Here is a 14,324-nt window from a genome sequence, read left to right as displayed (position 1 = left end):
TCCAAGTGACATAGAAAATTGATTTATTTACATCACTTTTATAAGGGATGTGATTTTTAGAGAAACCACATCACTTTTAGTCATAAAAGAGATGTGGTTTCTGGAGAAACTACATCTCTTTTTACAAAAAGCAACATGATTTCTCCACAAATAAGATAGTAAAATAACTTAAATTTAAATATCTAAGAAAATTAACATTTATAAAAATAACATTAACTTATGTGTTAAACTAATGTTCAACATTAAATTGTAATTCCTATTTAACAATGAGACAAATAAATTTAACATTCTTGGACATTAACTTTGATTGCCTTGGGTCCTATAGAGGTTGTTATGAGTTTTTATATAGTGCTCTAATATTTTGAGTAGGCAATTGGATGAAAAGAGGTGTTTTGGGCAGAAATTCAAACCCTAAGATATTGTATTTCACTCTTTAATGATTTAAGCCTATTGATTTAGTTACAATTATGCTATTTGAATCCAATAAGATTTAAATTAAGCTTTGGTTTTTATTATAAGGGCTAATGGTGAAAGTTGGTAACGTTGAGTGAAGGTTTTTGGTTGATTAAAAATTGTATGGTTTGAAAATTGGCCTAATAGTGGCTAATAAATGATTTTAGTAGTTAAGTAGTACTATGAGAATAGTTGGTTTAATACATGGACCATTGGGATGGATTATGGCTCATTGACCCAAGTTGTGTGGTATGAGTTATAGCCTTCTTTTATGCTATTTGCCATGAAAAGTGATGTGGATCACGTATATGTTGTAGGTAATTGTTGGTGAAACTTATTGAAAAGTTAAGGAACAAGCTAAGTCTTATTTTACACAAGAGAAACCCTTTTAGTACTAAATGGTTGAGGTAACAGGGAAATTTATATTTTTTATTATTTTGTTTAGCTATTTTTGAATAAATATTACTAGCTATCATGCATTACATGTTTTAAATGATTAAATATGGGGTACTACTTGGATAATAGTACATATATGTTTTCTATTCATTTAACAATAATGTTTTTATAGAAACAAGGTTATTTGCATGCATTGTAAGAATGAAAGTTACACTTAAGGAAGTATAACTAGGTTAGGTACCTTAGATAGGCTCAGGAACCACTTAAGGGAGGAGTGATATTTGTTATACTGTCTTGGAGTGTTGAAGTGGTCAATACTCGAGAAAGGTAGATAAGAGTGAAAGCATGATCTCGATAGGAGTTCACCAATGGGGAGATGTAGACTAGTGATATTCTATAGCACACTATCAGTACTCAGTGTTGCCTTTCGTATTATGGATTCAATATACTAAAGTGATTAGTGGATCGAGTATTCGACACCTTTTTGTGGGGAAGGGAATCTGATATATGAAATGTGAGGTTGAATGCCTAGGCTAAGGTAGCCCTCACATGAAGAGTAAGTTAGGCTGGCTCTAGGAGGGAGTTAGCTTCGACTGCTTAGGATTCACGTTGAAGGAGTACAGGCAGTTAAGTGGATTCGATCATGCCTTAAATTATGTTTTGTGCCTGTGGAGGTACAAGTGGGTATAAAGTTTACCTATGAGTTAAAGAGTGTTGGGGGACATTCTATTAGTCAAGAAAGGCCATACCAGCCTATCTTATGCATTCATGCATTTTAAATGGCTAAATTATACACTATGTTAAATCTATTATTCATTTATTCAATTATGGCTTACTTTGTAATAATCAATGTAGATTTCTCTATTACTGAGACTGCGGTTGTCTCACCCCTTTCTTTACAATATTTACAGGTCTAGATGAAAGATCTAGTGTTGGACAGGGAAAGGAACTAAGCTAGGGGTTTGCTTGTGATTTGTAAAGAATAGCATTCCCTTTTCTTTTGAGCAAGTATATTGTAATATATCTAGGATTAGAGTGTCAGTAGGATGTGGCTACGCATATATGTGAATATATGTGGCTTATGTACTTGTGTATGAATTTTTGCCACTTATAGACTTGTGTTTAGGAAACTTGGTTATGGTGTATGGTTTTGATATATTTATTTGATCGACCAAGTTTCCACTACAAGCAAATGCTTATTTTGGTGTGTGTGTGTGTGTGTGTGTGTGTGTGTGAATATCTATGATTCTACACATAATTACAAAGTGGTTGTATTGTGAATTATATGTTAACGGCAACATATACCTTGGATAGAGAGAATGGTATATTTTTAGGTGTTTAACCATCTTATTATGTGTTTAAATCAATTGATATACAACTATATAGGGTAGTTGTACCTTGGTTATTGAGTAACTAGACTCACCCCTCTATTTCAATATTTTATAGGCTCCAGCTTTGATGCAAAAAGCAAAAAAGCTCTAGAGGCTTAGGAATATGAGATTCCTACTGTAAAGCCTCTTACTTAGATTTATTTTCTGTGATAGATAATATATTGCCAATTAGGATGGATTTTTGTTTACACTTGCACTATATTATTGTCAAAGAATTTGAAATGTATTTTAGACCTTCGAATGTTGTATGTAAGTTGTTAAAGAGTCAATAGGGCTAAAATACTAGTGCAAGCATAGTAACTACTGTAATATTGTTAAAATTGATAGTGATTGAATTATGCAAAGCTAAAGACATCCCCCTTTTATTTTGTTATTAAACAGGTTGATGAGTGAAAGTTGGATACTGTGGCGTATATGTGCATGCATGTAGTGTGTTGTACAGGTTATCATAAGTCTATTGAGTATGGTTTGAGTATTAAAAATGAATTTTGGCACATTTATGGGTTTTAGACACCCTTATTTTGTCAAACTTGTGAAAATGGTTTGAAAATGAGCTTGGGTGTCTAACTTTCTTGTGTGACTTAGTTTGGAAGTAAAACCTATGCCATTAGCTTGTTAATAAAAAGAGCTTTCAGTATAAACTTAGACCATCTCACCTGAATATTGAACAGAGAAATGGGGCACGTCTAAAGTGGCCTGAGTTTGCTATCAAATGACAACAAAACTATTATCTAAAATATGCATCATGCCACGACACATGGCGCCTATGCCACGACATGTGGCATAGAGCAAGACAGCTTGGAATGTGTGCAAGTGCCATGGTGTACTATTTTGTTTCTCAAATTTTGATATTGTTGAAACCAATCTTGAGTCTTTTCAATCTTTTGAGATATCTTATGCTTCCAAAACATTTTTCTACTCTAATTTGAGGTTGAGTAAATAATAATTTTAAGTGATTAGTGATTTATGAAAACTTACAATCCCATTTTTACAAGCTACAAACTTAGTAATCTAATTTTGGATAATCCAAAGATTACCTTGGATTTAAGTATTCATTGTGGATTAGTAAGGGAGGTATTTCCTGATCTAACTCAGCAATTTCTCTTCATAAAGATTTCACCTTTTAAAAACATACTGGCTAATTGACATATCTCTTTTTGACATAGACATTATTCCATTTTCCAATAGCTGTAATCTTGTATCATTCATCTTTGCAAATCACAAAGCAAGCGAGTCCCAAGCCTCTTTCAGTGTGGTAGCTTTCATGACGTGCTCTATCATATCTTTCTTAATGGTGGTTTTAACGGTGAAAATAGCTTTCTCAGCTTTAATCTTCCACTGTCAAAGATTACCCATATCTTCTTCATGTGGTGAGGTAGTCTTGATCCCGGCAATCATCTCCCAAAGATCTTGAACTTTCAAGAATGACTCCACATGTTTTCCACATGGCATTGATTGAATCTACAATTGTTACTTTGGTTTTAGCAACCCTGTGTCTCACTAAGTAATTTTGGTTCTAAACTAATGAACTCATAGTTCCAAACTATACATGAGCAAAATCTTCCCCATGTACAATTTTTGTATAAGCTCTGGTACCATTTATAGTATCTATTAGTGGAAGACCTAAGATATTTGAAGAAATGAAGAGAGGGATTTGAATGAAAGAGAAAATTTAGTGCATACTCAAGATAAAAAGTACACCAAACTACAAACATTTTCTTTTCTCTCTCTCTCCTCCTTCATGTGCCACTCTTCTTCCTCTTTCTCTTTCCTCTCTTCCATTCTTTGCTCACTCACTGTACCTTCTCTCCTCACTACATCTCTCTTTTTCATCATGACACTAGGCTTTCGTGCTTCTACTTCCCTTAACTACCCAAGCATCTTATTTACAGAAGAAAGTATCTTGGCCTCCAAGTACAAATCTATCGCTAATGACCATCCTTGAATAATAGCCATTGATCTTAGCTTGGAGGCTAATCCAAATTTGTTTTTTTTTCTTATTTATTTTGTTTATTCATTTGTTCAGTTTGGGCCTAAAATTAGTGATGATTTTCAACACCCTTTGCATAGGTCATCAAGCTTGGCTGAATATATTAATGCCAGATTCATCACATGGAAGTATACTCAAGTCCATTAGTAACTAGTTCACTTACTTTCTTTATGTCCTTCCAAGTTTCAACAGAGTGACACTCTTATGATCGCTCTTTTCACTATAACCCCATCTTGAAGAGTAGAACAATATTTTCCTTTAATGTGAAGGCAAAAAATGATTCATCTTGAACTAAGAACAAACCCCAAGCCATTGCATATATCTTTGCTAACATAGCCTTACATATGTACATATATAACTCCTATGTTCTTTTCTTCTAATGCCATCCTTCTCATCCTTGAAGATCTCTTCCCACTTCAACTTGTGGATTTGATGTAATTAAATCAGAGATGGACTGTTCCCAAAAAAAAAGTAAAAAGTATCATTTTTCATATCAATTCATGACAAATAGATTTTGTCAATGTAAAGCTATAAAGGAGGTAAACCAGTATATTAAAGACAGTAGCACACCGTATAGACATTATGAGGATTTGGGAGCTTACCAAAGCCAAAGCATGCTCCCAAGCACTTGGAGTAGTACTTACAAATTGCCCACCAATAAGGTCTTCATATCAATAGTGGGATATTAATATGATAAAAATTTCTATTGATCATAATGATAGTTTCTTAGTATTGAGAAATAATGAAACTAATTCCAAGATGTCATTCTTCAATATAGTCCAAAACTCTTGTTGAAATCATGCATGGAATCCCTCTGGCCATGGCGCTCCTTTTGGCTTCATATACCGAGGCTCAAAAATGTTAAGACCAACTCTGCAAATCAAGAGGCAAAACTCTGCATATAGTTAAATGAATTTTATATAGAGTAATTCTGAAATTTTTTTAAAGTTTTCAACAAATTTAGAAACTTCAACTAATTTGACATAATTTGGCCAAAATTTGTGTGAAGTGATTAACAAATCCTTATAATTAAGATACAAGCTAAGGGAATAAATTCTAGAAGTCTAGCTACTTGAAATGATTTAATTATTTATAGAAAATTTTAGAAGATAAACGTCTAGGGTAGTGCACTTAAAATTAAATCTATATTGAAAATAAATCGGTTTTAGCATGTGATGGGAAAATGCATCACAAATCACAAACACAAATATTTGCAGTAATGCATTTCTGTCACAAATTTACTTCAATTTCAAAATACCTTAAAATGCCCTAAAAAGTATTCAATTGTTTCCCAACAATGTTCCTCTAAACAATGAGTAGATTCAACTTCTACACATACCACCAAGTACAGTCAATGCCATGACTCATTACATGCACGGTGATCTGACCACTTCACGGTGGCTGTCAAATTACTCTTACTTGATTCCAACATTTTGAACCGCTTCCAGTCCCGAAGGACAGCCTCAAGGTCTGCAATCTTCGCAGTGATAGTTCGGCAACAATTCGCATGTACGGTGGTGACAGCCCTAAAGTCACTACTATCTTGACAAAACCCACTGAAGTAAAGAGTGTCCATGAACTTAACCCTAAGACCTAACTCACTGACAATACCATGTCTTATGAGACCTTCAAGCACATCTTGTTCTTTCTGACCTTTGGAGCTGTCCTTCTTACCGTACCATGTTTCAAATAATGAAATGGTCTTATTGTTCGATCGAACAAAGTAGAATCCTGTGTTGATATTATGGTTCTCCAATCGAGGATTTCCCAGGTAATTGTCTGTGCTAATCTGTAAGTCCTCGTTAGTGTCGTTGTTGAGTCCTGTGAATGGGTTTCTTAGCCACATCACATCAGTATCCTGTTCCATTGAATATTCCATTTGATCATGTATAAAAATTTAGCAAGGACAATAGCCAAGAAATTGTTTTTTTTTTCAATTTTCTTATAACCATAGTTTTGGAAATCCAGGTCAATCTACTTGGTTAAACCAGTAAACTATTAAAACACTGTCTTAATCGATTTAATAAAAAGTTTTTTCATAATCATTTTGATCACGGTTTGATTATAATTTTAATAATTAACCCTTAAATTAATGCCTTGATCAATCCAATTTTCAGTAAACACAATTAGGGGGGAAAGCAAATAACACAATAAAAATTAATTTTTTTGAATAAATTTAATATGTAACTATAAATTAAAGGAATAGTTACTATTAACTAAATAACCAAGAGTTTCTTTGAATTATAAAAAAAAGTAAATGGCGAATACAATTTGATTCTTATTGTTTTTATAGCGGAAGATTGACATGCAATGATACGATGGTTGTAAAACGGTACATCTTCTCACATCTTCAAGGAAAGCATATTATTTGGGCCATTACAGGAGTTAAAATCTTAGGTCTATTTACCTTTTTCCTTCATTTTTTTCATTCCACACATACAATGAGGAAAAAAATGTTAGGAAAGCATAATTAAATTAAAATTTTTCTCATTTTTTGCACGGTATGCATAACGTACCACAATGACACCAATAACAAATGGAAAACAAAATTTCTTCACACATTAGAAATATATAAGTCAGTACCTTGGATACAATATATAATGATTTCTTTTGATTTTGATACAATTCATTTTGACAATAATTTCGTTTATTGCCTGCATAAGTTGCATTATAAAGAGAGATAATTATTTGGATATTTAGCATCCATTTCCAATGAACCAATCAATTAATTTATATTTTTTTGGCCAAACAATCAATTAATTTATTAAACATGAATTAATTTGATGCACCTGCGTTAGTGAGTACTCTTCTGCATAATACGCCATCTACCCAGCATGTGACGTAAACATATTCCACAATCTTCAATTTCGTGTGTTTTAATCTGTTACTTGTTCTCACAAACTGTTGTCAAAGAAATGACATAAATCAAAATTGATAATAAAACTCTTAGATGAAATTGATTTAGCCACATGTTCCTATAATATAATAGACTATTCGAGGGAGTATTAGGCAAGACATATGTAAAATGCAAAGGAATTTTTCCTTTAAAATTAAATAAAAACTTTTGAATTTACATCACTATGCCTTCTAAAAGGATTTTTTAATCCTTAATATATCATACTTGATAAAGAATTAATTATGTTTTAATAATATTATCCATATTCAAATTCATTACCATATGAAAAAAATGTAATACTTTAAAAAATTTTAGTTAAATAGGGGTCAAATTGAAATTTTATTATATGTATAGACAAAGTTAATAATTTAATCATCTCTTATTGGTTCTAATAAGATAATTAAAAATTTCTTATAATAAAAATGGGAGGGAGTACTATATTGATAATGATATTTTAATCTCAAATACTTATTACCAAAGGAAAATTTGTGTTTTCCAGTTTCAATCAGCAAGATTAACTCTGAAGGCGCAATAGTTGACTTTAATTTAATTATTTAGTTATTTAATTTGGCATGTGTTTGGCCACAATTAAATGCAGATTTTCCTTCACGTGTCATTTTACTATAAATCAATTACTCTGACTAATTAATTAACCAGCACCCCTTTTACATTTAATCAAAATTTTGCTGTCATATTCTCTCTGGTCCTATTTATGTGGCAAAGAGAATTTTTTTTTTATCTTATTTGTAAGTTACCTAATTAAATTTTTTACACAAATTTTCCTGTCTAACCTTTATTAAATGTTGGAGAGAGAAAATATATTATAAAATATGTATATTTAATAAGGGCAAGTTTGAGATCATGTTAAATTTTAAAATAAGACTAATGAATTTTAAAGTTTTTCTTGATTATAGTAAAATATGTTGAAAGTGACTCATAAACAAGACTAGATGAGTAATTCCTTGACTCCCCCATTAATTACCCATATTGGCTTTGATTACATCAACACCCCTCTAATTCATTTTTGACAATTAACACCCCTCTAATATATATTTTTTCACAAACATCCCTCTAATTATAGTACTTATCTCTTACACCTAATTCTAACTTGAGATGCTCCCCTAATTCTCCAAGAATAGAAACTGGACAAACTTCAGAACTAAACACGTCATTTCTGTATTAATATATAAGAAATATTACGATCTTATAATTCAGACAAACAATATAAAACCAAAATATACCTTCAACCCTTTTACATTACACAAGTTTTTATTTTGACCCACTAAGTTTATAAAATGTCTTTTCATTTTTTTAATTTTTAAATCATTCAATCCTTTATTAATTCTAACATATATTAGTTTTATCAACAAAAAATTCTTACATTAAAATTTTAAATATTAACAAAACATTCTTAAATTTTAACGCACACAAAAGCGAAGTTATTTGAAGCTAATGGTTTTAGAGAAGTGAAAAAAATATTTTATAAAATTAAAAAATTAAATTGAAACTTTATATAAAGTTAAATGACTAAAGATACACTTTAATTAAAAAAACTAAACTAAACTAAAACTTTATATAAAGTTAATATAATAATACCGGTACCAGGTTATTTCTAATAATAACAATAAGAATAACAACAATAGTGCTATGTGTACCTATTAACTAAATAAAGAAGGAAAAATTACGTATAGCTCTCATATAAGAAACTTATCTACAAATAAATCCAGTAGAATTAGGAAACTATCCTTTAGTTATCTTTGAACTTGAGTATAATTTATGGTTGGGGTACAAATATAGTATTGTCTTGTCAAAATACATTAAATTATATATGAAAAAGTGATGCATAAATAAATATGATTTTAGTCTATTCTTTATAAAATAGAAAATATTATTTATGAATTAAGAAGTTTTACTTGTAAATTATGAAGTTATTGTAAATGCAAGGTAAATATGACTTCAGTTTATCAGTTTTTTGGTTTTAGTAGGTAGGGGCATAAAGGTATTTTTCCACCTAAAATTTAATTACACTTAGGTCCCAAGAAACTTGGCTGCATTGTTCTAAATTTACAGGATCTCTGTGTAAATAAATCTTTTATACAGGACCTATACATAATTTTTTCAATTAAGAATCGGGAGAAATTAAAGCAAAAATGTTCCAATGAAGTGTGAAAACGAAACGAAACGCTACACATTCAAATGCCAAAATAGAGTAAAGACATGTAATCATCAGTACTGTTTACTTTGAATAAAATATATTCTTTAATAAAAGAATATATATATATATATATATATAGTGAAATTTCGAAAGATTCTAAACGATACACATTGCATTTATGATAAAAGATAAAGGATCTGCATTTTGTGAAATCACATAATTATTTTGGATACACTAAGAAAGAAAGACTACTCAAGTTCATTGGATATAAACAGATAAGCCTCTCAAGAAAGACGCGCATTGACAACGTAGAAATCAAAGAGAACTAATTAAGTTTCCAAATATAGAGATAAACCATTATCTTCAACGTCAAAGGAATTTAATATGTTTCTAAATTCATGTGGCCTGAAAGCAAAACAGTTTCAACTAACAGCTTTTTTATATGCAAATATAGGATTATAGTTATTCAGTTGAATTGTCCCACACAAGAGGCACAAACCCCATTCAATAAAATTCGAAGAATTCATTAAATTAATTAAAATAAAACAATATTCAATTAAAAAAAAAACTGACTTATCCCTTTTAATGAAGTTGGCTGTATCAATATATTTCTAAAAATCTCTAAAAGAAATTGAAAGAAAAACGTACCGTGAATATGATGCTATAGCCTCGTTTCAGAACTTCCAAGAGAAAGAGAGTCCTTCTCCACATCATCTTAATGAAATCACCGGACATGAAATACTTCTCGTCTGCAAAGTCAACACCGTCCGTTTCCAATTTAAAGCAGTTTAGCCGGAGAAACCGGCAACGGTCGTACGCCGTCTGATCAACGGCCACGACCAGAAGGTGGTCGACCAGAGACCTCGTGCCTTCTCCGAGCCAGAAGCTGCTGAGAAACAGGTCGAACATGGTGGTATGGCCATTAACGTCTTGTTCTGCGTAAGCCTTGTTTATAACCGCCACTATTACAGTCTTGTTCTCCGTTGACGCTTTCGCTAAAGCAGAATCAAGACGTTCATCAACGGTGATCTACAATAATCTCAGAAAATATATGCATATATTTACGTTAAAAAAGACTAGATCTTTCGAATCATTGCGAAGTAAGAAATGAGAAAGGATTTTTGATTTGAACATACCGTGTCTGAACGTAACTTCTGGATCAAGAACAATGGGCTGGAGAAAGAAGAAGACCGAAACAGAAGAAGCACTCCGATCAAGAATAGAAGTGCGACGGACAAATTCACAATTGTTTGCTTGGGATAATCCATTGCGTGCGTATTTAAAAGGACTGATGTATTTCCTCGGAGGTTATATGGCGAAGAGAATTTGTTGTTCGGTAGAAAGATCATGCAAAGTCAGTGATCTAAAAGAGAAGATGGAGGGAGGGAGGGAAGGGAATTCTCTAGAACATTTATGGTGATTGAAAATTTTTGGAGGAAAATGGAAAATAGATTCCCTTTTATGAACAGAGAGGTGAATGTACGAGACAGACTTTAAAGGAAAAGTATCTGGAAATTCATGTTTGAAATTCACGGGACGACTCTTTGGGTTTTCACTGATTCACCAAAGATTCACCCTCAAGCAAAGTGGCATGTATTCATTTGACTCCAAAAACAAAAAATTCAAAAACTGGCAGGCCAAACCAGTGAATAACCCGTCCTCTAACTCGTTTGGTCAAGAGTTTTGGATAGGGTTAATCAAGTTGGACACTATCCCTTTTCTTGCCTGAAACCATATTGTTTTGAGTTCTAAAAAAAAAATTAAAAATGGTAGTTTCTGGACCGAAATTACGCTATGAGTCGAGAACTAAGAGCGTTGGGACCCAACCTAAGGAGTCTCACCCACATTACTAATACCTTAACGTTGGACCTTGGGAAATTTACTGAAATGCTACGTTTAGAGCCAATAATTAGGACGGGTTGGGCTTATTTAGGTGGGATTCAATTTGGGCCAATTTTATTTGGATTAAGCTTAAAGTATCCTACCTTTTTAAAAAAATGCATATAGTCAAACATAGCCCTAACTTTTGTGGCCTAGTTTGGGCTAGCCCGTCAAGCTTAGCCAAAATTACCAACTATATATATACATATAGAGTTGGAAATTTCAACAATCAGCCTTAGTTGAGCTGAACTTATTTAGATTGGGCTTAAAGTATCATACCCTCTTTAAAATGCCCATATAGCTAAGGCAGATCCCAACTTTTTTGGGGCAAGTTCAAGATGGCCTGTCAACCTTAGCCTAAATTGTTAGCTCTAGCTACATTCAGGTAGACCAGTGACAAGGTCCTAAGGCCATAACCCATTATATGTGGAACATGGAGCACTTATTTAAGCATGTTCCCTTGATGAGGTGCACCCACGACCCTGGGATAAATTTTGAAATTTGAAGTAGAGCACCATCACCTTACCTCATAAATAGCAAGGACATAGGTCTCAAAGGTCTCCTTAGCACTTTTAAAAAACAAACAAAATCAAACAGCTCAATGACCCTGCATCCAACCCAAATTCACATGGCATAACTCTTCAATTTGTAATCTAGCCGATCTAGATTATCTACTTTCCTTTTCCCTCTATTCATTCGATCACTCTCTTCGTACTCACTTTCAAGAAATGCATGACTATTTCTTGACACATATTTACATTCTCTAAACTCTAAGTTTCTTAGACATTCTAAAGAAATTGTGATAAAGGACCTTGGGAGTTAACAGTCACTGATTACTAACTCATTTGAGGTTTACTGAAGCAAAGCCAAGAATTACCTATTCTAGACATTTTGATGACAGAAATAACATTAGATGTTAGGGTTTAGAAGGCAATGTGATCCTACTTCATGTCTCGAGGATGAAAGGGTGGCAATATTCCTAAAACTCAACACTTCAACCAGCCATGGGTTAGATGAGCCTTTGTGCAATTTGCATATTGAGCCTTTCATCACAAAGAAGATTTATGATTTAGATAAGGAGCCTTTAAAAGAACCTATAGTGGCAAGCTGAGCAAATCAAGAAAACCTTTGAGGGCTTCATGAGATGCTATGAAAAAGACAACGAGAAAAGAGCTAACAAATAAGCTATATTCTATGCTCAGCAAATGTAAAAAGTAAAGGAGAAGGACAGGATCCGCTACTAAAGCAAGAGGGCAGGAGTACTTTTGACAATAGCAAGAGGAGTGAGAACATGAATGGCACTTTGAACTATGCCTAGTGATAGTTGAGACCATGCAGTGTGGCCATTTAGTTCATAATCCATATAGTGATCCAAGTAGGAACAACAAAATCCCCCAACAAGGAACTCTAAAGAGAGTCTCACACATAAGGGCATAGGGGAGTAACCCTTTAGAATTAAGAAGTCGATCGAGTTGCAATCATTAGTTGATGGACGTTACACTCTATCCTACTAGCGGGGATTAGTGGGCTAGAATGATCACTTTAATATAAGAAACAAAAACTTTCTAAAAATGTACTACTATGCCCTCAAGGATCCTTTACATAATCATATTGCTTATGAAATTTATCCTTTACAAGGTGTAAAAGGCTTGGGAATCGATGCTTTGATAAGCCAAAATAGAGCCAACATCCATGGAGGAAAGGAACCATGCTTGGTAGGCCCAAAAGTTATTAGAGAAGTAATTAGAGAGCTGTATCAACTTATTCTAAGGCCCTTGACCCATTCTTAGGACAAATTTCCAAAAAGTATACCTCAATTATTAATCATGATAACCCTTTTCCCTAAGGGTGAGGAAAGAGCATCAACCCTAGATTACATTTTGGAAGGTTCACCTTCTAATATGGAGAGCTGAGCTATTTAGATAACATGAAACTAAGGTTGTTCCCCAATTTATTGCCATACTCCTAAGGAACTCTATTTTTAGCTAGAAAGAAATGTAAGGCCAATTTTATGAGTAGTTTTATATGACAACACCTGAAGTGCACACTCATCACTCCATATAATGAAGTGCACACATGAGAATTTGAAGGTGTAAATAGTTATTTACTCCTAAAGGCATAAAACCTTAAACTTAGAAGAAGTGAGCCACTGCAATTTTCTTATAAATAGGCAATAAGCGCATAACTAAAGATCTATCAAGACCCTGCCAAATTCACACAACACTTTCCTAGCACAAAACACTAATCCTAACCCTGCATCAATCGATCTTGCCCAATGTGAACTACTTCTTCTATGCAAGCTCAAATTTCTAGGCTAGTTTTGCACATATATTTCCTTCTCCATCTTCATGGAGCACCCAATTGTATTCATTTCATCAATAATACAATCAAGCTTCTTGCTTAGCATGGCATACTCTTTATTATTCTCTTACTTGCTTGACTCTCTAAGGAAATTATGGTAAAGAACCTTTAGAATATGCTTGATCATTTAATTGCAACTTATACCTTTAAGGACTTGCTCCTTTAACACGCCTATCATACACCTTAAGGGTCACAATACTTTGACCCCTTCCTCGAAACTCTTAGATCTTAAGACTGAGGGTAACAAGAAACTGACCAACAGTAACATGCAAATCCAATATACCTTTGTCATGAATAAATCTAACAAGATTTTCAATTTTCTATTGAAAGAGAAGTTCATCTCCTTACTAGCCAATCACAAGCTCCCTTTGAGGGAGGAGTGAAAGGGGAGTAACTACTATAAGTATAACCATTCTTGGAATTATCTTACTAACATGTGTTGGGCTTTTAAAAATTCCATCTAGAAATGCATAAATTAAGGGGTCTTTAAGTTTTTTAAAGACAAGAAGGAGACTATGGTGATATATAAGAACTTATTCCCTGTAGTGGCTACTATTAGTATGTTATAACTAAGAAATTTGAAAATAGAAGATAAGGCTAAAAAGCACGCTATGACAGGAGACCTAGATAAGAAAGAAGAAACTCATAAAAGATAGTATAAATTACCTTACCGATATAACATATAGGTTGAAAAGACCAAGAATCTTGAGGAATTAGTTTATGAAAGATTACAAGATGACCTAGAACCCATGCAGTAGGAAGATTTACAAGCTACTTTATGACACAAAGAAGATATTCCTC

At 32.9% G+C, this 14,324-nt stretch overlaps 1 protein-coding gene across 1 annotated transcript; it reads right to left on the bottom strand.

Annotated features, from left to right (window-relative positions):
- Positions 1–5,538: 5,538 nt before the first annotated feature.
- On the bottom strand, positions 5,539–10,549 carry LOC129289076 (uncharacterized protein At1g28695-like). The gene is made up of 3 exons (XM_054925897.1): positions 10,418–10,549; positions 9,930–10,310; positions 5,539–6,088 (listed from the first exon to the last, which is right to left on the bottom strand). The coding sequence occupies exons 1-3, from the start codon at positions 10,547–10,549 to the stop codon at positions 5,582–5,584; spliced, it is 1,020 nt and encodes a 339-aa protein (XP_054781872.1). The 3' UTR covers positions 5,539–5,581.
- Positions 10,550–14,324: the final 3,775 nt, after the last annotated feature.

This window comes from Prosopis cineraria, unplaced genomic scaffold (assembly GCF_029017545.1).
Source record: "Prosopis cineraria cultivar Desert tree isolate PC_DT_omini unplaced genomic scaffold, ASM2901754v1 PC12, whole genome shotgun sequence".
Lineage (NCBI taxonomy): Eukaryota > Viridiplantae > Streptophyta > Magnoliopsida > Fabales > Fabaceae > Prosopis > Prosopis cineraria.
This window is presented reverse-complemented; position numbering and strand designations above follow the sequence as displayed.

Excerpts from the sequence above, each read along its gene's own strand:
- LOC129289076 (XM_054925897.1), bottom strand. The coding sequence starts at position 10,549 with ATGGATTATCCCAAGCAAACAATTGTGAATTTGTCCGTCGCACTTCTA. Across the intron at positions 10,311-10,417 it reads AGAAGTTACGTTCAGACACG|ATCACCGTTGATGAACGTCT; the intron begins GTATGTTCAAAT and ends AGATTATTGTAG. Across the intron at positions 6,089-9,929 it reads GCTATAGCATCATATTCACG|GATACTGATGTGATGTGGCT; the intron begins GTACGTTTTTCT and ends TCAATGGAACAG.